The following is a 24547-nucleotide window of genomic DNA, read 5'->3' as shown; positions in this document are numbered from 1 at the left end:
TGTGCCAAGTATCTGGGGACAGCAGGTAGCTTCAGTGGTTCTCAGCCGTCCTAATGCCGCGACCCTTTAATACAGTTCCTCACGTTGTGGTGACCCCCAACCATAAAATTATTTTCGTTGCTACTTCATAACTGTAATTTTGCTACTGTTATGAATCATAATGTAAATATCTGATATGCAGGATGTATTTTCATTGTTACAAATTGAACATAATTAAAGCATAGTGATTAATCACAAAACAATATGTAATTATATTTGTGTTTTCTGATGGTCTTAGGCGACCCCTGTGAAAGGGTTGTTGACACCCCCAAAGGGGTCGCGACCCATAGGTTGAGAACCGCTGGTTTAGACTATCATTAATGTCTCACTTAGAAACAAAATAATAAAATCAGAGCTGGTAGGTAATTTGAGATTGTCTAGCAGTACAAACTTCTTAGTTTGCAGATTGTTATATGTCCAAACAAATTGGTTTAGAAGTGTAAACATATCATAGTAATTCATAATCTTTTTTTTTAATATATTTTATTGATTTTTTACAGAGAGGAAGGGAGAGAGATAGTTAGAAACATCGATGGGAGAGAAACATCGATCAGCCGCCTCCTGCACATCTCCCACTGGGGATGTGCCTGCAGCCCAGGTACATGCCCTTGACCGGAATCAAACCCGGGACCTTTCAGTCCGCAGGCCGACCGACGCTCTATCCACTGAGCCAAACCGGTTTCGGCGTAATTCATAATCTTGATATGTCTGTATTATCAGTTAGAAAACAGTGATTCCATATATGAAAAGATTTGCCCAGAGTCAAATAAGAGAGGATGGAGACTAGAACCCTGTTTTCAGGGTCAAAAATAGTGAAAATTCCCTGGTACAATTATTGTGGTTTATACTTCTCACACACTTAAAGTTTATAAAGAGCTTTCACATTCACTGTCATATTCTCCTACCTTACTCTTACTATGTCTCTCCCAACACATACGGCTCCTGTGTTAGAGATGAGAAAACCTATTCAAGTAAAACTGGTTTGCCCCAATCACAACTAATTTCAGTGCTGGCAGAGGGGGAGCCAAACCCCGAATGACGACATGTTAAATTTATGGTATGGTGCTTCATGTTAAATTTATTTTGAGTCATTAATAACTATAGGGGGGAAAACCCACAAAAATATGAAACCGTAAATGCCCATCTGTGAATCATAATAATGCTGTAGGGGAGGGGAAATTTCTCCTCTACCTTCTTCTTAGGGTCGTTGGCTACCATTTAAAGACAGAGATAGATTAACAAGAGAAATGCAAGTTGTTTTTTTTTTTCTTAAATATGTGTTTTTTAAAATTGATTTCAGAGAGGAAGGGAGAGGGAGAGAGAGATAGAAAATCAGTGATGACAGAGACTTGATGGGCTGCCTCCTGCCCAACCCCTCCTGGGGATCGAGTCCACAGCTCCCGGCATATGCCCCGACGGAATCTAATCGTGACCTCCTGGTTCATAGGTCAACACTCAACCACTGAGATACACTGGACAGGCAAAAAATTATATCTTTATTTTCACTAACCTCTAACTGATTTATTTATTTTTTTATTTTAAATTTTATTGCGGTGACATTAGACTCTACATGAACATATAGGCCTAACCTCTAACTAAAAGTTAGCATTTCTTTTATGTAGTTCATAAACCAAATTAGCAATACTTGTAATTTTACAACCAAAAGAAAACTCAGCTATTTTTATATCACCTTATAGTTTTTGCAGATATCTTCAAATATGCTCATCACTACTTCAAATTAAAGATAGTTATTAACTCTTGTTATTTAATGCATTTATAAAGAAACGTGTACAGTATGTTACTATAGCACAAATTTATATTTTAACATTTTAATAATCAGCTTCCTTTGTAATCCTATATATTTTATTTTATGCACTTAAGAACATTATTCTGAGAAGGTGTTCATAGGCTTCATTAGACTGACAAAGGTAAAGAACCCATATTTTATTCCATTTACAGTGCTTGAAAAATTAAGGGCAAAATAACAACAAAAGAATACTCAGGAGACATATAATACTTTAAACAATAAAGAATTTAAATAAAAAAATACTCAACTAAATACTTTTTAAAAAATACGTTTTTATTGATTTTAGAGAGAGGGTAAAGGAAAGGGAGAGAGAGAGAAACACCAATCAGCTGCCCCCTGCACATCCCAATGGGGGACAGAGCCTGAACCCGGACATGTTCCCTGACCCTGAATTGAACCTGCAACCTCTTGGTGCATGGGGCAACGTTCAACCAACTGAGCCACACTGGCCAGAGCTTAACTAAATAATTTTTAATTATAATGTGTCTCTATACATTTGATGATAGTTATATAGTACTAGTGGCCCGGTGCATGAAATTCATGCACATTAAAAGAGAATTAATTAGAGGAAATATTTTAATGTTGCCATTTGCCCTTTCTCTATAATAGAAGTGTCAGAGATGAAAGAAAATTCGTAAAATGTATATGAAAATCTCCCTCCTGTCAGAGTCTGGGGCGCGCCACAGGACTCAGAGTCAAGTCCCTGCCCACCCGCATACACCTTGAAATCATGCGAGATGCCCACCTGGCCAGCCACACCCCCATCAAGCCCCGCAGGGTGGGGGGCGCAGCCTCAAGTCCCCTGGCCTGGCGCTGGGGGGGGTGGTGCAGCCTCAGGTCCCCCAGCCCCGGTACCAGGGCAGGGGGTGCGCCTCAGGTTCCCTGGCCCAGCCTCAGGTCCCCCGGCCCCAGCACTGGGGTAGGGAGCATGGCCTCAGGTCCCCCGGCCCAGGCGCTAGGGTGCGAGGGTGTGACAACTATTTGCATATTAGCTCTTTATTATATAGGATAACCATGTTTTTATAATTAGCAATTCTTATTCTTTAAAATGTACTTTATGGGGGGGAAATGTACTTTATGGAGAAGGATTAAGAGATAGCGAAATTAGTTTAAGTTCAGTTTAAGATATACTGATGACATCGTCCCGCACACATTTTATGTCATAGGCATGAGCTTATAAAATTTAAAGTTCTTGCTGCCTTTTCAGAATCCATCTACATATCTATAGCAGTTGTGAGGAAAGATCAATCTGAATCAGATAAAAATGAAATGGAATATTAAATATTAAAACAAATGCAGTTTGGTTATTTTATTCAGGTTTATTTAATTATTTGCTCCAAAATGGTCCTGGCCAAATTGCTAATAATTGAATTAGTATATTAATTGTTGGTCATTAAATAATTCTTACAAAATTTGTGAAAACAGACAGTCTCTTAAGTATTTGTCTACTTTAACTTCATTTAAAACATTTATTGAATGCTTTTATGTGCAAAGATACAATCTGAGCCACATTAATAACTTAATAGTTTCTTCCATTAAAGTTGCCATAGCCCATCACCAGCATACCACAATTTACTTTTTCATGATAGATTATAATATTACCTAAGAATAAGAAAAGAATGTTATGTGGTAATGATACTAAGTTGAAAAGACAGATAATTATTAAGCATATTCCATCAAGTTACAAAAGGATATCAGGGGACATAAAAAGACAAAGAGGTAAAATAAGACAATGACAAATTGGATTAGGTTGACTAATTCTCATACAGTTATATCTATAAAATATTATTAATTTTTACTTTGCAAAATTTTTCAAGATCTGCAAAGTTAAAAAAGTAGAAGAGTCAAACTATATATTTACATTGATCATGACACACTTATTTCTACTGGTTTCAGCAGGTAAAATCGAAGAGAAAGTGTTTCATCTTTCTTTACTTGTTATATAATGAAGAGATCCTCTAGATTTCTGGGTAAGAGGGATAACTAGCAATCCCACAATGATTTCCGCTATTTCTTGCCATTCGAATATATCCTTGTTCACCAAAGTGGAGGCCCCAGCTTTAGAAAAAGAAATAACACAAAATTACAAATGAATGCCACATTATCAATATTTTATCTCTTAGATTGTGTTTCTCATAAAGCAACTCTATATAAAAAGCTGCAGGCCTGGCTCGGTAGCTCAGTTGGTTAGAGCATTGTCCCAACACACCAAGGTTGTAGGTTTGATCCCCGGCCAGGGCACATACAAGAATCAACTAATGGCCCTGACTGGTTTGGCTCAATGGATGGAGCGTCGGCCTGCAGACTGGAGGGTCCCAGGTTCGATTCCGGTCAGGGGCATGTGCCTTGGTTGCGGGCACATCCCCAGTGGTGGGTGTGCAGGAGGCAGCTGATGGATGTTTCTAACTCTCTATCCCTCTCCCTTCCTCTCTGTGAAAAATCAATAAAATATATTTAAAAAAAAAAAAGAATCAACTAATGAATGCATAAATAAGTAGAACAACAAATCGATGTTTCTTTCTTTCTCTCCCTCTCCCTTCCTCTCTCTCAAATCAATAAATAAAATTGTTTTAAAAAATAAAAAGCTATGAAACAAAATTAGAACAAAATAATATAATAATTTCCCAAGGACCTTTAGGCAATTTTCAAAGGAAGTTTAGAAGGCTTTAGTGCTTTTCCCGGGGGGGAGGGGGGGCGCAAAAGTAGGTTTTTAATTGTTAGTACGTGAAACACAGAGTTTATTCTTGTATTATTACTTATTAATTATTGTATTATTTTCCATATGAACAATTGTAAACCTACTCTTGCGTCACGCTGTTTTGATGAATACTTAATATGTAAAGAAAACACTGAAAGGTCCATTCCAAACCTTTAATCCTCCTACTTTGTAACTATGCCTTATGCAGGGAATGAGTGTTATTATTCTTTTGAAGGCCCCACCACTGAATGTTTTTGCATAATAGGATCATAGGTGATCATTTTCTATCAAACTTAAATTCCTTTAGGGAATGTCAATTAAATATTTTTGAGAGACTACTGTAGAAAAGGCATAGGGCAGGGAATTCTAAAGTAGCAATAAAAAGTGCAGCTCTCCATCTCCGTTCCTCTCTCTGAAATCAATAAAAACATATTTAACAATAAATAAAATCAATTAAAAGCATGTCCTCAAATGAGGATTAAAAAAAAGAAGGAGAAAGAAATGCAGCAGAGAGTTTATAAAGCAGAGAAGTCTTTCACATTTCTGTGCCATGGCATAGGCTTTTCAGGTCATTGGGGAACTTATTTTCCTCTTCTGAAAACTTAGTACAAGTAGTGCCTTCTCTGTGGAGGCAATTAGGAATCTCTTCCTCTATGGTCCCATACTCATTGAGACATATGTCATTATACCATGCGTTATATTTTATTATTTAAAGATATATCTAATTCCCCATTATCAGGAAAGGATAATTTCTTATTAACTTTTGTATCTCCACAGCCTAGATAATGCTTGTCATGTTATAGATGCCTAGTAAATGCTTATTGAACAAATAAGTACTGAAAAGAGGTTTTAGATTTAAACACTAAAAGAACTATATAATCTTTAAGAAGAGCAGTTTCAATGGACAAGGGAATTTCGAATACTTAGTATTAAAGATAAATTCAAGATACAAGTGAAAATATTGCTTATTTTAAATGAGGTATCATTTGCCCTAGTGTCTGTAAGCTTCAGGATAATTTGAGAAATGTTTTTCCCTTTGATATTTCTTAAATGTGATCTAAATTTGAATATGTGTAATCTATGGAAATTCTCTGTATTGTTGATGGGATCTTGCACCTGTGCTGTTGTAACCAGTGTCTATATGAAAACATTACTTTTCTATGACAGAATAGTGCACATGTGAATGCCAAGGATATGCTGAAGATGACAGCTTTGCGTTGGGCCACAGAATACCACCATCAAAATGTTGTAGAGCTACTTATCAAATATGGAGCTGATGTCCATGCTTTCAGCAAGCTTGATAAATCTGCCTTTGACATAGCCCTGGAGAGGAACAATGCTGAGATTCTGATCATCCTCCAGGCCTGTATTTTATTTTGTTTTTAATCCCCAGAGTATACTTGAATGAAGTTAAGGATTTATTATGGGAGCTGAATCAAAACAGGTATTCCCTATCTTATCAAAGAAGTACTTCTAATATGCCTTAGTCTTGTGTCATTAGTATATTTAAATATATATATATTCTATAAGGCATTGAATTATTCATGGTGATCAAATAACAGTGTTGGTGTTTATTACAAAAACAAGACTTATTTGGCTTTAGAATGAATTTTTTTCCTCCATGAAAATTTTTCTTTCTAATTAAACTTGATTTGGGACTATATTAAAAGCCTTTTTATGGGTTTTTTTTGTCTTGTTTTGTTTTAAATATATTTTTATTGATTTCAGAGAAGACGGGAGAGGGAGAGAAAGATAGAAATATCAATGATGAGAGAGAATCATTGATTGGCTGCCTCCTGCACACCCCCTACTGGGGACCGAGCCTGCAACCGGGCCATGTGCCCTTGATAGGAATCGAACCCGGGACCCTTCAGTCCGCAGAGCAACGCTCTATCCACTGAGCCAAATTGGCTAGGGCTTTATGTTTTCTGAATGTACATCAAATGATGTGAGACAGTACATAGCTCTAAAGGCTATGGAGTCATCTCAGAATTAAAAGTTAGCTGCCCAACCAGGGTGGTTCAGTTGGTTGAGCATCATCCTGTGCACCAAAAGGTTGACAGTCTGATTCCTGGTAAAGATAAATATTTGGCCCTAACCGGTTTAGCTCAGTGGATAGAGCGTCGGCCTGCGGACTCAAGGGTCCCAGGTTTGATTCCAGTCAAGAGCATGTACCTTGGTTGCAGGCACATCCCCAGTAGGGGGTGTGCAGGAGGCAGCTGATCGATGTTTCTCTCTCATTGATGTTTCTAACTCTCTATCCCTCTCCCTTCCTCTCTATAAAAAATCAATAAAATATATTTTTAAAAAAGATAAATATTTGAATATATGAATAGGAACTATAACTTTGTATAGTTTAATATAACTAGAATCAGAAATGTAATATAAGTACCAGGAGTTGAGGCTGACCAGGCAGGTAGGGACCACAGCATAGACAACTTGTCTTTACTAGGGAATATTAATTTTACACTGAATGGTACAAAGTAGAAGAGTTATAAGTTCATTGATTGGCTGCCTCATAAAATATGAGTTCAGATTCATATTTTAGACAGACTAGTTAAGAAGCAGTATGAAAGATGGATTTGAGATTAAAATTAGAAGGCTACAGGACTAGTCCAGGCAAGAAATGTCTGACCTGGAACAATAAAAAGAAATGGAGAGGGAACAGAAGCAAGGACAGATATGAGGAAAAATTAATTTGACCTGTTGCTTGATTGGATCTGGAGGGGTCTAGACCAGTCGTGGGCAAACTACGGCCCGCGGGCCGGATCCGGCCCATTTGAAATGAATAAAACTAAAAAAAAAACAAGACCGTACCCTTTTATGTAATGATGTTTACTTTGAATTTATATTAGTTCACACAAACACTCCATCCATGCTTTTGTTCCGGCCCTCTGGTCCAGTTTAAGAACCCATTGTGGCCCTCGAGTCAAAAAATTTGCCCACCCCTGGGCTAGACAAATCCATAGTATCTAATTGGGTGACTGTGTTGTGTGTTATTGTCATTTAGTGAGATGGGAAGCTCTGGGGAAGGACAGTATGGTAGAGAGGGTAACGAATTCCTTGGATATATTGAGTTTGGAGAAAATAAGATACACGGAAGTGAATATGTCCCAATAAATAAGTCTGAAGTTCAGGGCAGAGGTCAGAACTAGAGTTAGAGATTTGAAAGTATCTATAATAATAAAAGCGTAATATTCTAATTAGACCGGACGTCCTTCTGGACTTCCTTCTGGACGACCTTCCGGACAAAGCTGGGGCTGCAAGGGAAGCCTGGGTCCTGGGTGCCAGAGGGAAGCCGGTGCTGGCAGCTGGGGGAAGGAAGGCCTACTCTTGCACAGATTTCATGCATCGGGCCTCTAGTATAGTATATAGGTAAAATTCTAAGAATGGAAGGATGTTACCCAAGAAAAATGTAGAATAAGAAGAGTAATGGGCCCTGACCAGTTTGGCTCAGTGGATAGAGCATTGGCCTGCAGACTCAGGGGTCCGGAGTTCGATTCTGGTCAGGGGCATGTGCCTTGGTTGCGGGCACATACCCAGTAGGGGGTGTGCAGGAGGCAGCTGATCGATGTTTCTCTCTCATCGATGTTTCTAACTCTCTATCCCTCTCCCTTCCTCTCTGTAAAAAATCAATAAAATATATACAAAAAAAAAAAGAAGAGTAATGGGCAAAGGATGGAGCCCTGGAGGAAAGACCAACATTTGTGAGCTAAGCAGAGGAGTAGGTATTCTTAAAGGAGATCAAGAAGGAATGATCAGAAAAGTATTGTAGAAGATCAGCCATGAAAACAAAGTGCTGAAGACACAATAGGAAGTGAAGAAATGGGGGCACTGAGTTATTTAGAATGTCACTTTATAAGATGTTATCATTGTCAATATCATGATCATCACCATAATCACAAGAAAGCATTGTTGAGGCTCCCTCCAATTCCCGATTTTAATTAAATATACACTGAAGTACAAATATATTACCTGTTTTTCACAAGCCAGTAGTCTTTCCCATTATAGTTACCGTAGCCAACCGCTAATACAGCATGATTCACATTTAGAGTACAGGCTTGGTCATAATAGACACCTGAGAATAAAATGGGTGGAGACAGAAAAAGAGTGAATGGTATGTGACAATGAAGGACATTTGAAAATGCTATTACTTTTACTAGACTGTTTTGCATATATGCCTAGATTAATTAAAATTTTAGGAACATATACTCTAATTTTTAAACTATTTATATTTCATAATTCTTTGCCATCAATGCTGTGTTTGTCAGTTTTTTTTTGCCAAGTTTCCTAAGAAGTTTTCTTGGATAAAATTGTCACCCTTTTCTAATTATTTTTAAATTATATACAGTTATTGTATTTCTTTTTTATTTAATTTATGAGAGAGAGAGATAGATTGCTTTGTTGTTCCAGCTACCTATCCATTCATTAGTGCTTCTTATATGTGCCCTGACCAGGGAATGGGACCCATCACTGTGGCCTATCCAGATGACACTCTAACAACAGAACTAGCCAGCCAGGGCCTACTGAATTTCTTTGTAAATATTCCTAAATTGTTTCTTCCATACATTATCATTCTTTATTAGATTAAATGATTTTGTTAAAATTTTCTGTTAATCTTCCCCTGAGGATATTTTTTTCATTGCTTTTCAGAGAGAGTAGACAGGAGGGAGGAAGGGGGAGAGAAAGAAACATCGATGTGAGAGAGACACATTGACTGATTACCTCCCATATGTACTCCGACAGGGGAGCGGGGAGTGAACCTGCAACCCAGGTACGTGTCCTTGACTGGGAATCGAACCAATGACCCTGAGGTATGTGGGGCTGACACTCTAACCACTGAGTATACCAGCCAGGGCTAGATGAAATTATTTTTAAGGTGAGGTTTAGAAATAATATTATAGCCTTCTACCCATCAATGGGTGCCCTCCTTTATACTGCTATGCTGCACCTGTAGTCCACAGCGGCTACAGTGGTTAGGAGCACAGGTGCTGGAGTCAAGTAGCACAGTTTCTAATCCCAGCTAACCATTTTCAGAATGTGTGACTTTAGGCAAGTTAACCTAAGACTTAAGTTTTTCATCTGTAAAATAGGGTTATTGTGAGGATTAAATGAGATAATGCATAGAAAGAATTCATCATGGTACTTGGCATATAGTGTTAGTAAACTTTGGTAAGTATTACTTTACTAATTAGAACTGGGTATAAAATGTGTATATGGCCGAAACCGGTTCGGCTCAGTGGATAGAGCGTCAGCCTGCGGACTGAATGGTCCCGGGTTCGATTCCGGTCAAGGGCATGTACCTGGGTTGCGGGCACATCCCCAGTGGGAGATGTGCGGGAGGCAGCTGATCGATGTTTCTCTCTCATCGATGTTTCTGACTCTCTGTCTCTCTCCCTTCCTCTCTGTAAAAAATCAATAAAATATATTAAAAAAAATGTGTATATGAAATGGAGGGTTCTGTTTATCCTACTCAAAACGTTCAGAGATGGGGGGGGTAGAGGGTAACGTGGGGACAAGGACACATATGTAATATCTTAATAAAAAATATATTAAAAAAAAACGTTCAGAGATGGATAATATTCTTTCTAATAGTGCAAGGGCAGAATATAACAAGAGGATACTATATCTGAGTTTTACCACTTCTGTAGAGGAAGAAAGAAGAATGGCTCGCATCTATAGCAACAGACACAGGTCCTTTATTGGCCACAGCTTCTTTCAAGGCCTCTTCATTACCAAAAGGAAGTTCAACATACTTTGAACATGTGGCAGCTCGATTTTTTACATCATACTGGCACTTTCCATCCTGCAAAAAAAAAAAAAAAAGTATAAATTAGATAAAGAAGTATACTTCACTTTCTTTCATAAATGACCAATATTCTAAGTATGGACTTCAAATATCTTTTCTTTCCTCATTTAGCCTTTTCAAGTATATAAGGTGCCTTCCTGTTTTTGAAGAAAGAAAAATCAAATCTTCCAAAGCCCAGTTCCATGATTCATCAATAGCAGAGGATATATAGAATTATTCTATTGTTTTACATTATGCACATCTTCATATGTGCATAAGTTGCCAGGATAATGTCCCTCACACTCTAAGGTGGATTGTAGGGGTGTACAACATAAAGATCATAAACTCTAGACTAGAGCTTTAAAATCTTTTTGGTAATATAATGCCTACAAGATGATCTGCAGTTTAAATAATGGTTTATAACAACCATGTAATATGGAAAACAGTATATTTCATGTGGGAAAGGGGGGGGGTTACCGATTCATGTTTGTTTATACAACTATGCTTTTTAAGTGCTTAGTAGAAAAAGAACTTGAAAGAAATAAACCAAAATAATAGTAGATAAGGTAGGAGGTTTTGGAGTGACTTTATCTTTTCTAAATTTTCTGCAATATAGATGGATATATTACTTATATTGTTTAATAAAATATATTATGAACTCACAAGGAGGAGGAAGAGAGCATTACTTAGTTTTTTAGTAGCTAGAAGAATGATGTGGTTGATGATCCGAGATAAGAGTGATCATGGGAGGCTACAGGACAAAGAGTTTAAATACCAGGCAGATATTTAGAAAGAATTTTAAGGAAGGTTTGCTGACATTCCACTTCTAAGCATGAATTGTATTTGCTTGTCTAAAACCAATATGCCACTGATAAATTAAGAAGGCTCTTGCATAAGAAAGAGAACTCTTGAGAATTTAGAATTCCTAATCAGGATTCTTATACGCATAACACTGTTTCTCAAGCAATTGGCTTGGTGGTGAGTTTTGTACAGTCAGTCAAGGGATATAAGATCATGGGGCAGCCCAAAATATTTCCTTGTGACACACCATGGCTTTATAGGGATAGGAAGCTTCTGAATCGATGCCATTGTTGTCAATGATATATTGGAAAGCCTCTGTCATGAATCCACCATTGCAGCCTTTATTGCTGTATTTTCCAGTTGAGCAGTCCACCAGGTTCTGGACACTCAGAGACACCAGCTTTCCTGTCTTCAGCTTCAGCTGTGCTTCCAGGGCCCCCACAGCACTGAAAGCCCAACAGGAGCCACAAGAACCCTGAAACAGAAACAGAGTCATATAGGCAATCATAGAAAGTTATAACACCCAAACTGGGCAACACCCAACATGTCAGCCCTGTCCATAGTTCACGGAAGAGCTCCCCCACTATCATTTCCTCTTCTCCTTGGACCAGTGATTTTCAACTGGTAGGCCGTAACACACTGGTGTGCTGCAAGAATTTTTAAAACATACAAGGAAACTGACTTCTTTTCCCTTAGATTGTCAAATAAAAACGTGACAACACTTGCCCTGGCCGATGTGGCTCAGTTGGTTGAGCGTTGTCCCAGGCACCTAGAGGTCACGGGTTTCATTCCCTGTTAGGGCACATGCCTGGTTTTCAGGGCTTGAGCCCCAGTAGGGGGGCATTTGGTAGGCAGCCAATTGATGTTTTTCTCTCATCATGTTTCTCTGTCTTTTTCTCTCTCTCTCTCCTCCTCCCCCTTCCTCTATAAAATCAATAAAAACATATTTTTCAAAAATGACAACTAACACAATAGCTGTCCAGTATGAATGAATCAAAATTATACCTATTTTTTGTGTCAGATAGGCAAAAAAAATTTTGTTGTTGTTGTGACACAGATTTTAGTGATTTGTTTATTTGTACCATGAGATGAAAAAGGTTGACAATCATTGTCTTAGACAATGGGAATGAAGGCTAAACCCCTGCTCATTCTCTGGGCAAGGTTCAGCCTTGATAAAGATTTGCAAATGGCTGAGCTCAAAGCATAATTGCCATATTCAAATATATTAAGAAACAGTACTTATTAAGCATGTACTAAATCCAAGCTATTTTCACCCATAAATAAAGGAAATAGTTTCCTACAATAAAATGATTTGAAAGGAGCTGGGGTGATTCCCTTGATCTAAAATGCCCTTTCTCCTGCCAAATGATGCCATGCCTGAAACATAAGGTCAAAAATTTATTTTAGCTTCTGAATTTTTAAATCCAAAGATATTTTACAAACAGAAAAACAAAAGGTATAGAGGGTCCAATCATAATTGCTCTCACTCTCTTCTCTTCTCATCCCACCTTGCTCTCTACCCAAAGAAAGCACACTGAATTTGCTTTTGGTTAAAGCAAAATCACCTATTAAAATGCAAGCACCCAGGGAAAGAAGTTCATAACATTATTTATAGTCAACACCTAAATAAGTAGTTTATCAGATCTTCCCAAACTTTTATTTTAGATAATCTCCATTAAGAAACCCAAAACTAGCCGAAACCAGTTTGGCTCAGTGGATAGAGCGTCAGCCTGTGGACTGAAGGGTCCCAGGTTCGATTCCGGTCAAGGGCATGTACCTGGGTTGTGGGCACATCCCCAGTAGGAGATGTGCAGGAGGCGGCTGATCGATGTTTCTAACTATCTCTCTCCCTTCCTCTCTGTAAAAATCAATAAAATATATTAAAAAAAAAAAAAAAAGAAACCCAAAACTAGTTGAAAGAAAAATAACTAGGTGGAAAAAGAGATGAACAGTAGCATTCACTCATTAATTTTTACATTCTTTATGGGTCACAAGCTGGGGGAGGTGCTTAGAATATTCTGATTCTTCCTTACCTAGATCTCTAAGGTGATATATGTGTTTTACTCCTATTTAGCCCTAATTTAGGATTTTTGTAGCTTTTTTTTTTACAAGCAAAATAAAAGAAATATAAAAACATAGAAACAAAAACTTAAAGCTGTATTTCTTATTCTAACAATGCAAGCCTAATCGAATAAATTGTGCGATTTACTCTGAGCTCTAACTCCTTCCTCTCCTTCCAACCTGAATTTCATAAGTGAGATGGAGGGAGATATTCTCTCACAGACAATATTGTTTCTCAAGCAGTTAGCATGGTGGAGGGTCCAGGGCAGTCGATGGATAGCATGAGCACTGAAAGTCTGTCTTGACCTATTTGCTTAGTTCACAGTTTTTGTATAATGTGGCTGTAATCATTAGTGAGGAATACAAATAAAGTATGGTATGTGGTCCTTGCTCTCAAGAAGCTCACAATTTAGTTGAGAAGACAGAATGATAAAAATAATTTGAAAGTACATAAGGGAGATTCACTGCCAAATTATGTAGCTAGACTAAGTATTTACAGGAGAGAGAACTCTACCTGGGGTACAGAGGCCTGGCATGATGGTACTCACCTGGTATTTCACTTCGGTAACACACCCCTTGTCTCTCCAGTCCATAGAATCAGGTAATTTTTGATTAGGGTTTGACTTGAAAGTGACATTTCTCTGCCATTGGCTGGGAACTCTTAAGGAACTCATCAATAACATTACTTCTTCACTGGTCTACAAGGCAAAAAAAATGTATATATATATCCTTTCATTTATATCCTGCTTTTCAATATCCTAGTAACTATAACTCTGAATATACACTGAGTGGCCAGATTATTATGACTGGCCAGATTATTATGACCACCCCCATCAGTACAGTGAAGTGAATTAGTTATGCAAATAGTAATAATAAAATCTTGAGAGTATTTGCTTAGGATGTTTTCAATATTCAGTATTTTTGGAAGTGTCAGTGAAGTACTGATGGGGTGGTCATAATAATCTGGCCACTCCGTGTATTTGACATTTGAGAAAAAACAAGTGGTAGTTTTGACCATCATAGATACTGTTAACTACCTCGTGGGTGAATTATCTGGGTCTCTTTTTTACTCTTACATTTTGCATTAATATCCCAGTTAGATAGTGGGAAGGAGAAGAAAATTATAAAAACTAGAAGTTACTGGGAGATAGATTTTTGGTTCAAAGCAAGGCATAATTCTATAAAAGAGCTGTCTAAAAAGTGAACTGAATTGGTCTTTCTTGTGAGAAAGCATTACAAAGGAGAGTCCAACATTTAAGTGGGAATTTAATCTACCTAGGTGTTCCCTTCCAAGGGTACGGTGATTCCAAGGAGCAAGATCTCAAATGATCCTATGATTCTTAATTTTGGCCACAGTGGTGCAGTTTTGCAGGGTAGTTCAGAATCTAAAATGGAAGATTTTTTGTGTGATATTAAATCCCTGCATTCCCCAATTAAGAAAGCAGGTGGACCATATTAAATTGTCAATTTAGACTTACATGAGTACAGTAACTACAAGATTGTGAGTAGTCTTACCAGGCTTTAAAAAATTGGGCAATGCTTTCTAAAATTAATAAAAATAAAAAACAATAGTAGTCTATGAGTTTAAAATAAAGAAGGGATTTGTTAAGGAAAGTGGTCACAGTAGGACTAAAGGAATCTGTACAAATTCTTGTCTTTAAATTCTGCATTTTTCTAACTTTGTACATGTAAATAATTGGCCTTTGTCATTTACTTTCAATTTGCTTTTGAAAGACAGAAATCATGCTTACCAAGAGATAAGAGTAGGATTATCTGTGGTTTACCTACCATGTCTGCCAGGTGGTTCATGCCTAGATCATATGAATGCATTCCCATTGAATGCTCCAGGTTGTGAAGCATCACAAATTTCAGATTCTTTTCCCAGATGAAACGTCGTGTTACTTCCTCATTCTAATATGTAAGGAAAAAGAACATAGTTGTACTGAATCCTGCACAAATAAGTGTTCAGTAATGAAAATAAACATATTATGAAGCATTCTACCAATTGCGGATCTGCAAGGGGGCATCTAAATAAATGAATATATTCAATATAACGGGTAAAACTGTATATTAATCTTAATTCTTGCTCTTAATTGCTGGATGTGATTAATATTATTTTATGATATATAATGAACTTCTTCAATCTGCTAAAGAGTTGTTTTTTTGTTGTTTTTTTTACAAAGTGCTGTTGGTTGAAGTATATCCTTTGTAGGTAGTAAATTCACAAAATCTATACAGGTTTAAAAAAATTTTTTTTGCCCTCAATCTTGAAAGATAGTTTAACTGATTATATATTTCTAGCTATGTTTCTTTAGTGATTTGAAGCTATTTCTCCATTTTCTTCTGGTATTTATTATTCTAAACCACTAGAATAGAAAAAACAGAATAAAGAAAATTAAATATAATGAAGTATAGGAAAGGAAACAAGAAATGAACTTATTGAGGTAAGTAAAGTAGGATAATTAAATAAATTAAGGTAAGATACCAATGGAAAGTCATTTTTATTTCTCCTTAGGGAGTGAAATCATTAAAAAGAGAGATAGCTTTAATTTAACCAGACAGTGGTGCCATCTGCACATCTAACTCTAGTGGACTTTGAAATTAGAGTGAGGGTGAAGTTCATCGTTCCAAGAAAACAACTCAGAGTGCACGTTCTACTCAAAGTATCTTTTTATACAAAAATGATATATTAAATAAGTAATTGCATGTTTGCCTACAAACTCATTAGTATTATATACAGAGTGTCCCACAAAATGTATATATATAATGTCTATAGGTTCTACTACATTTTGAAAATGAAATGTATTTTAATAAATACTGCCTTTATAATTATTCAAAGTATGTATACCTTTTGGGGGGACACCCTGTAGTTACAGGACTTAGTTATTTGGAGCACTAGGGTTAAGGACTTAAAATCAAAATCAATAAGTATGTTTTGAAATAAAAACAAGAGTACAAAGTGGGAAGTGAGAGTCAAGAAACAGCATCTGGCATTCCATCTGCCAGGGGCGGAAATCAGGGTCTTTTATTTCCCAAACATGTACTCTTTCCTCATGGCCTGGGACCTTCACTCTAGTTATCCACTTTGCTTGCTCCCTGGCTTCTATCCATTCTCTGCTCAGATGTCACCTTATACCAGTATGTGAGGCCTTCCCTGACTGTCCTATAGAATAATCATTCCCAGCCTCCCCCAGCCATCACCCAGGGCCCTTCCTACCCTCCATGCCTCGCTTTGTTTTTCTCTACTTCACTTATCACCGTTTAACATACTATATACCTGCTTATTTATTGACTTATTTCCTGTCTCTCCTACTAGGGTATAAGCTCTATAAAAACAGGAACTTTGTTTGTTTTTTTTGTTTCCTGCTGTACCAAGAGCAGAATCTGGCAAGAAATGTGAACGGAACATTTATTGAAAACACTGCTTGTAAGAATATAATTTGAGAGGGATAAAGCCCAGAGCACTAAAATAAAAGCAGATCGCTCAAGTGGCAATCCCGTCTACCTCTTCCGTGTATTGCTTGCCATAGGTTTTCTTCCAGAGATCCCAGTGGTGATCCAGCGTGGGGTCTTTGTGCAGCTGTGCCATGGCAGAGGAGCACCCCAGGAGAACCAGGAGCAGCCATTTCATTCTGCGAAAGGAAAGGTCACATCGGAAGAGTAGCTGTTAGCTGCATCTATTGTGACCATATCTTTCGTAACAAAAAATAGCAATGCAAAATCTGTCAAAGGGACAGAATACTACAAGTCAGAATTACACAGGAAAAGTTTGGGAGGATATGCAGGGTGGGGCAAAGTAGGTTTACAGTTGTTCGTATGAACATAATACAATAATTAAGTAATAAATAATAATACAAGAATAAACTCATGTACAGAGTTTATTCTTGTAATAAACACTGGTTCATGTACAAAATATATTTTTGTGCTATTTTTATGATTTATTGTATTATTTTCCATACAAACAACTGTAAACCTACTTTTGCCCAACCCTGTGTAGTCACAGGGAATAACTGCAGATTCATGTCAGAAACACTACTACTAATGCTTATTAGCTCTTTAAAAAGTGATTTTTAGAAATTTCCTGGTATTTGGTAAACCAAACTCACTTTCAGGGTTGGCATTGTTGCAGGAAGCAGGGACTTTCCAGGATTTGCCAACAAATCTAATCAAGGGAAATCCTCTTTTCTTATTAAGGGGAAGGCAAACCTCGGAAAAATCATTTATTCTCAGAATTTTTGAATCCGTGAGTTCTTCTTAACTGGCCGATTTAAATATTCACAACATTTGGAGGTGGTTAAAAGACAACTCCCAAGTATTCTTTTCACATCCAAAGGTCATTTTATTGAGTTAATTTTTTAAACTTTCCCCCCAGCAATCAAAATATTGATTTCAAAGGAAGCAATTAACTTCTTTTGGAAACACCACTTATCTATTTAATACACAGACATTTTAACAGAAATTCAGTGACTAACCCTTTCTCAAACTGGATTGTCCTTTTAATTACGTTTCTTTTTAATTCAAAATAACTGGAATTGTAACCATGTAAATCTTCAAATTATACGCCAAAGAAAACTACATTTCAGCCTCAGGCTTAGATGTCCAGCACACATTTAACTTTTCAAAAATAAATTCCTTTTAGTCCAAAAGCAAAGAGGCAAATTGAGCCATTTGATTTTTTAGTTTACTTCCTGAAACCAAAGATTTAAAACCTGTCAGGCAGAGCAAGCTGAAAACAGAAAGGGTTTAAAGACCAAATGTGAGAAAACAAAACCCAGACAGTACATACATATTGGAACCAGCGGCTGCTCCCATATTAAGAATGCTTGAAGGTGGTCTCTCTCCAAAGGTTTCAAAGGCAGCGAAGAGACTTCAGCTAAATTTGACTTTAAAAAGAAATTGGAACTTGTCACATGAGTTATCCACGAAGAGGAAGTGAACTTTCATTTCAGTTTCATTTAAAATCTGCGAGGTCAGCTGCCTCCAGCCCTATCTCTATGGTTTTGGAGACAAAGTGGGTACACTAGGCATCAAAAGAGCCCCCAGTACAGGAGATCAGTAGAACCTACTCAGTAAAATAAGAGCAGTACAAGTTCACCCTTTAATCCTTCATCGTTTTGGTAATTCACTTTACCTAAAATCACCAATTTTCCAATTGGTTTCTCTCTCACATTGATGTTTTTCTCTCTCTCCCTTTCCCTTCCCCTCTCTCTAAAAAATAAATGTTTAAAAAAAAATGTAAAGAGAGAGAGAGAGAAATAATGGTAGAGATCAGCAGCAGCAGCAGATTTTCTGGCCATCTGATCCCGTGTTAACTGTACGTGATAGATCCTCCCTTCCCCCAACTGGTGGGCGGAGTATGATCTAACCTGCAGCCCAGAAATACCTGAGTGACTGCCTAACCATACCTGCAGCCCGAAATACCTGAGTGACTAACCATGTACCTTATATGGACTATACATTGAACCACCAATCAACACCTGCCAAATACCCTAAGCCAGTGGTCAGCAAACTGCAGCTCGCGAGACACATGCGGCTCTTTGGCCCCTTGAGTGTGGCTCTTCCACAAAATACCGACTTCTGCACATGGGCCACGAAGTTTCAATCGCACTGTACATGTGCACCCGCATGTGGTGGTATTTTGTGGAAGAGCCACCCTCAAGGGGCCAAAGAGCCGCATGTGGCTCACGAGCCGCAGTTTGCCAACCACTGCCCTAAGCCCTTGCTCCTATATGGACCATACATTAAGCCATCAATCAGTGTGCTCCCATTCCTTCCCATTCCTCCCCTCAAAAGGCATGCTCACCTCTACACAGGTTGCTGCTCTCCTATTGCAAAACAGCCCGGCAGGTCTTTTTCCCCTAATAAAGCCTGTAAACCTTGTTTTCGGCTCCCAACTCGTCTCTCAATATGAGTTGTAGTATTCATGTCAACTGTGTTTTCGTTCAGTAGCATCCTAGGTTGAGCATCTCTCTCTCTGTGGTTTAAGTAATGTTCCTGGTTACTTGATCTCCAAGCCTGACTGGCTTTTTGACTTTCCCAGAGATTTTGTGAGCTCCCTAATGTTTTTTTTAAATATATTTTTTATTGATTTCAGAGAGTAAGGGAGAGGGAGAGAGAGAAACATCAGTGATGAGAGAGAAATCATTGTTCGGCTGTCTCTGCTCCTTAGTATTTGTCCAAAAGTTAAAAACGTATGTCCAGGTTAGACATGCGCCTGTGCTATGCGAGGGGGCAGTGAGGCGAGATGTCTGGCCTTTGGCCCTTCATCCTTGGCTAAGGAAATGACCAACTAGTATTCTCTTCAAACAAGAGCAAGCCCATGATGATGTCACTTAGTGGCCTGGGGGACAAACAAGAAAGAAAACTCTGAGACAGTGATCATAGGGTCCCTGGGTGACCTGGTGAAAGTCTGGAAATGGCGTGATGAGAGGCTGGACCTGCAGTGGAGTCTGGAGGGACCTCAGCTGAGCATGGTGTCTGTGGACATCAGCCACACGCTGTCCATCAGTGCATCCAGTTCTCTCGATGCCCACATTTGTCCCTGGGACTTGGGAGTATGGCAAACAGATAAAGTCCATAGATGCAGGATGGGTGGATGCCTGGACTTTGGCCTTTTCTCCTGATTCCCAGTATCTGGCCACAGGAACTCATGTGGGGAAAGTGAACATTTTTTAAGTGGAAAGTGGGAAAAAGGAATATTCTTTGGACAATTGATTCTTAGCATTGCCTATAGTCCTGATGGGAGGTATCTGGCTGGTGGAGCCATAGATGGGATCATTAATATTTTTGATATTGCAACCGGGATACTGCTGCACATGCTGGAAGGCCATGCCATGCCCATTCGCTCCTTGACCTTTTCCCCAGATTCCAAGCTCCTCATCACTGCTTCAGATGATGGCTACATCAAGATCTACGATGTACAACACCCCAACTTAGCTGGCACTCTGAGTCCTGGCACCAGTGTCCTGGGTGCTGAATGTAGCGTTCTATCCTGACAATACTCACTTTTTTCCCCGTTCATCTGACAAGAGTGTGAAAGTCTAGGACATTGGAACGAAGACTTGTGTTCACACCTTCTTCGACCACCAGGATCAGGTCTGGGGAGTAAAATACAATGGAAATGACTCAAAAATTGCGTCCATTGGAGATGATCAGGAAATTCACATCTATGATTGCCCAATTTAAATGTCAGTCTTCCACGCTAATGCTGCAGAGAGAATGTACAGATTGAACATAACATTCCTTATCCTTCTAACTTGTTTAAAAGATTCAGCATTTATTATAGCTGACACTTAAATTGTGTAGATATGACATAAATATTTTCATGTTTTATTGGGGGGGCGGACTTATGTCCACACAAAAATCTGCACTCAGATGTTTATAGCAGATTTATTCATATTTGCCAAAACTTGGAAGCCCTCAAGATGTCCTTCAGTGGGTGAATGGATAAATAAACTGTGGTACATCCAGACAATGGAATATTATTTGGCACTAAAAAGAAATGAGCTGTCAAACCAGGAAAAGACATGGAGGAACCTTAAGTTCACATTACTAAATGAAAGAAGCCAATCTAAAAAGGCTATATACTATACAAGTCCAAAACAAGGCAAAACTATGGAGACACTAAAAAAAATCAGGTTGGCAGGAGTTAGGGGAAGGAGGGATGAATAGGCAGAGCACAAAAGATTTTTAGGGCAGTGAAACTACTTTGTATAATACTATAATGGTAGGTACATATCATTATACATCTGTCCAAACACTTGGAATGTACGACACCAAGAGTGAATCCTAATGTAAATTATGGTTGTTGGGTGATTATGATGTGTCAGTGTAGGTTCATCCTTTGTAACAAATGTGCCGCTCTGATGGGGAATGTTGATAATGGGGGAGGCTATGCTTGTGTGGAGGCAGATGGTATATGGGAAATCTCTTTACCTTCTCAATTTTGCTGTGAACCTAAAACTATTCTAAAGAAATAAAATCAAATTTTTAAAAAACATATCACACTATACTTTACACTTCATCTTCACTATTGCTATAGTCTGAGGGTTGGACGTTCCACCCTCCCCCATTCAGATTTTGAAACCTAATCTCCATTGTGAAGGTATTTGGATGTGGGGCCTTATTAGGAGATTAGGTTTCCAGGGTGGAGCCCTCATGAATGGGATTATTGCCCTTATAAAAGAGGCCCCCTTGGCCCTTCTACAAAAAGACAGCCATCTATGAACCAGGAAGGGGTTCACACCAGGAACTGAATCTGCCAGAGTCATGATCTTGGACTTCCCAACTTCCAGAACTGTGAAAAGTAAATTTCTGTTGTTTAGAAACCACTCAGTTTATGGTATTTTGTTATAGCAGCCCAAACAGACTAAGCCATCTATACTCACACATAAACCTTATACTCAAAGCAACTAGTTTTCATGTTTCCAGAACATCCACACTTATCCTCTGCACTTTTTCACTCACTTTATAATTTTTAACAGTCCCAGCTAACAAATTTTGGACACCGATTATATGTCAATGAATGTGTATTATTATTAAAATTTTACAACACTATGAGGTAGGTACAATTCTTATCCTCATTTTATACAAGGGAAATTAAAGTTCTAAGAGACTATATAACTTGTTCAAGAGGACAGAACTGGTTGCTGACCTGGGATTGAACCCAGTTTTATTTTTTTATTTTATTTTTTAATTTTTTTAATATATTTTATTGATTTTCCACAGAGAGGAAGGGAGAGAGATAGAGAGTTAGAAACATCGATGAGAGAGAAACATCGATCAGCTGCCTCCTGCACATCTCCCACTGGGGATATGCCCGCAACCCAGGTACATGCCCTTGACCGGAATCGAACCCGGGACCCCTCAGTCCGCAGGCCAACGCTCTATCCACTGAGCCAAACCGGTTTTGGCATGAACCCAGTTTTAAAAGTAGTGTTTTCCCACTGTCTGGAACTTCCTTCCCTTCTCTGCCTCTTGAAATCCTGCTCAAGCTTCATAGCTCATCTCAGAAGACACTTTTTTCAAAAAACCTTTTTAAAATCTCCAACCAGATGTCTTTTTGTCAGCCTCTGCATTGCTTTGAGGCACTCTTGTGGCAGATCAGAGATTCTGGGAAGAGAGAAATCATACCCTTAATTTTCTACCTAATATTACAATTATTTATTTCTTTGCCATATAAGTCTACCCGTTAACTCATCTTTGTATCCTCCACAGTATATAGTGCAATGATACAGTAGACACTCAATAAATATTTGCTGACAGCGTTTAAATTATTTCAACAGCCTTCATTCCAGTTTATCTTGAAATCTCATCCTGTATATCATTGCCAAATTGTACACCTAAGGCATATTACTATCATGCTGTTCCCTAGAAATGCTTTCTGTTGCATTCCCCATAATCTGACGCATCCTTGATCACTGTACTCAATTTAGAACAAATTTTAACTTTCAACCTCTACTGTAATCACGCTGGTCTTATGGGGCTCTGACATTGCGTTAACTCCCTTCCATCACAGATTAGGAAATATTTGAATAATATGGGAAAGGGAAATGAAAGCAGAATAAGGAAGGCTAACGCCTTCTCCGGGTTTTGAAATCATCATCTGTTAGCTTCATGCACCCTAAAAGTGAGCTGCTTCTATTCTCTCCAAGGAACTATCTTATTTAGTTTTAAAGAAAAGGGACTCTGAATTTTAGGATAATATTGATGCTAGTTTAATTCTCTATTAATTTACCCAAGTGGTTAACTTTGTACTGGGAATTTAATTTTAATTGTGATGTGTCACAGTGAGGGCCTCTTTGGGTTCATCTTGTTTTGGGTTCTCTGACTTCCTGGACTTGTATGTCAATTTCATTCACCAATTAGGGAAGTTTTCTGTCATTTTTTTCAAATAGGTTTTCAATTTCTTGCTTTTCTTTCTCCTTGCAGCATCCCCATAATGCACATGTTGGTACACTTAAAGTTGTGCCAGAAGCTCCTTTTTTTTCTTTTTATTGTTCTGACTGGGTGCTTTTTGCTTCCTTATATTCCAAATTGCTGATTTGATTCTGTTTCATCTATTCTACAGTGGATTCCCTGTAAATTATTCTTCATTTCAGTTAGTCTATTCTTCATTTCTGACTGGTTCTTTTTTATAATTTTCATGTCCATTTTTATGCTGTTGAAGTTCTCATTAAGTTCACTGAACATCCTTATAACCAGTGTTTTGAACTCTGCATCTATTAGATTGCTTCTCTTCATTTTTTTTTAATCTTTACCCGAGGATATTTTTCCCATTGGTTTTTTTATACGTAGTGGGAGAGAGGGAGGAGCGGGAGAGAGAGAGAAACATCGATGTGAGAGAGACACATCAATTAGTTGCCTCCTGCACGCACCCTACTGGAGCCGGAGATCGAACCTGCAAACAAGGTACATGCCCTCGATCAGGAATCAAACCCATGACCCTTAGGTCTATAGGCGAACACTCTAACCACTGAACAAAACTGGCCAGGGTAACTAGTGTCCATTTTGTTTAATTATTTTTCTGAAGCTTTTTCTGTTCTTTCACTTGGGGCCTCTTTGTCTCCTCATTTTGGCAGTTTTCCTGTACTTGTTTCTATGTATCAGGTAGAGCTACTATATCTCCCAGGCTTGATAGAGTAGGCTAATGCAGTAGGTGTCCTATAGGATCCAGTGGCACAGCCTCCCCATTCACCCAAGCTGGGTACTCGCGGTGTGCCCTCCATGTGGGTGAAAAGCCCTGGATGCCTAGTAATAACAGTTGTAGGGTAGGACTTTGCCCCCAGGGTGACCATTCCTCCCCTAGCATATCACTAAAAATAAACACAACAACATATAGGAAGAGAGTCTATTTGTTGCCCACATGTCCATACAAAAGGAAATTCTAAAGAATGCTCTTTAGGCAGAAGGGGAAATATTCCAAATCAAAATAACAGAACTGTATAGATTTGCTTGGTGGGGAGTCTGATATTTCTCAAGTTTGTCTTTGGTCCTTTCAAAGCTCAGAAAAATATATGCTAATTGCTAACCATGCTCTCTCCTGCCTACACATTTGAATATGCTATTCTTTGGGTCTAGAATGCCTTTTTCTAACACCCCATCTGCAAACACATACTCAAGCTTCAGAAAAGTTCAGGAGTCATTTTTCTGTGAAGGATACTTCTTTGAAAAGAAGTAGAGTATGTGCAGTATTCATCACATGTCAACTTTCCTCCACTTCCTTGCATCTTCATTTTGTTCTTTACACCACTGCCAGAGGAATATTCCTAAAATACAGATCTGATCATGTCTCTCTCCTGCTCAAAAATGCCTTCTAAATGCCTGTGTATCTGTAAAATAATGTATATACTTC

The 24547-nt window shown here is 38.2% G+C and overlaps 1 protein-coding gene and 1 pseudogene across 3 annotated transcripts; one reads left to right on the top strand and one right to left on the bottom strand.

Moving 5' to 3' along the window:
- Positions 1 to 2835: 2835 nt before the first annotated feature.
- Positions 2836 to 20393, bottom strand: CTSS (cathepsin S). Of its 2 annotated transcripts, XM_081112451.1 has the most exons (9): positions 20200 to 20393; positions 17981 to 18077; positions 16700 to 16826; positions 14983 to 15105; positions 13743 to 13892; positions 11381 to 11608; positions 10185 to 10350; positions 8520 to 8622; positions 2836 to 3904 (listed from the first exon to the last, which is right to left on the bottom strand). In XM_081112451.1, exons 2-9 carry the CDS (start codon positions 18004 to 18006, stop codon positions 3805 to 3807), a joined length of 1023 nt encoding a protein of 340 aa, XP_080968577.1. In that variant the 5' UTR covers positions 18007 to 18077; positions 20200 to 20393; the 3' UTR covers positions 2836 to 3804. The 2 variants fall into 2 exon arrangements, with proteins under 2 accessions (XP_080968577.1, XP_080968576.1); XM_081112450.1 differs by lacking the exon at positions 20200 to 20393 and having other exon boundaries at positions 17981 to 18106.
- On the top strand, positions 19416 to 20379 carry LOC308534704 (WD repeat-containing protein SL1-17-like; annotated as a pseudogene). The gene has a single exon. The product of its transcript is annotated as a WD repeat-containing protein SL1-17-like (transcript).
- Positions 20394 to 24547: the final 4154 nt, after the last annotated feature.

Source organism: Myotis nattereri (genome assembly GCF_964212035.1).
Source record: "Myotis nattereri genome assembly, chromosome: 18".
NCBI classification, from domain to species: Eukaryota; Metazoa; Chordata; class Mammalia; order Chiroptera; family Vespertilionidae; genus Myotis; species Myotis nattereri.
Note: the sequence above shows the minus strand (reverse complement) of the source record. Positions and strands in the feature narration are given on the sequence as shown.

What these genes read in the sequence shown, in the direction of transcription:
- CTSS (XM_081112451.1), bottom strand. Translation starts at nt 18,006, where the DNA reads ATGGGAGCAGCCGCTGGTTCCAATAT. An exon ending in GCAGCCGCTGGTTCCAATAT is followed by an intron (nt 16,827 to 17,980) that starts GTATGTACTGTC and finishes TTCCTTTCGCAG; the next exon opens with AATGAAATGGCTGCTCCTGG. An exon ending in GCAAGCAATACACGGAAGAG is followed by an intron (nt 15,106 to 16,699) that starts GTAGACGGGATT and finishes CTTACATATTAG; the next exon opens with AATGAGGAAGTAACACGACG.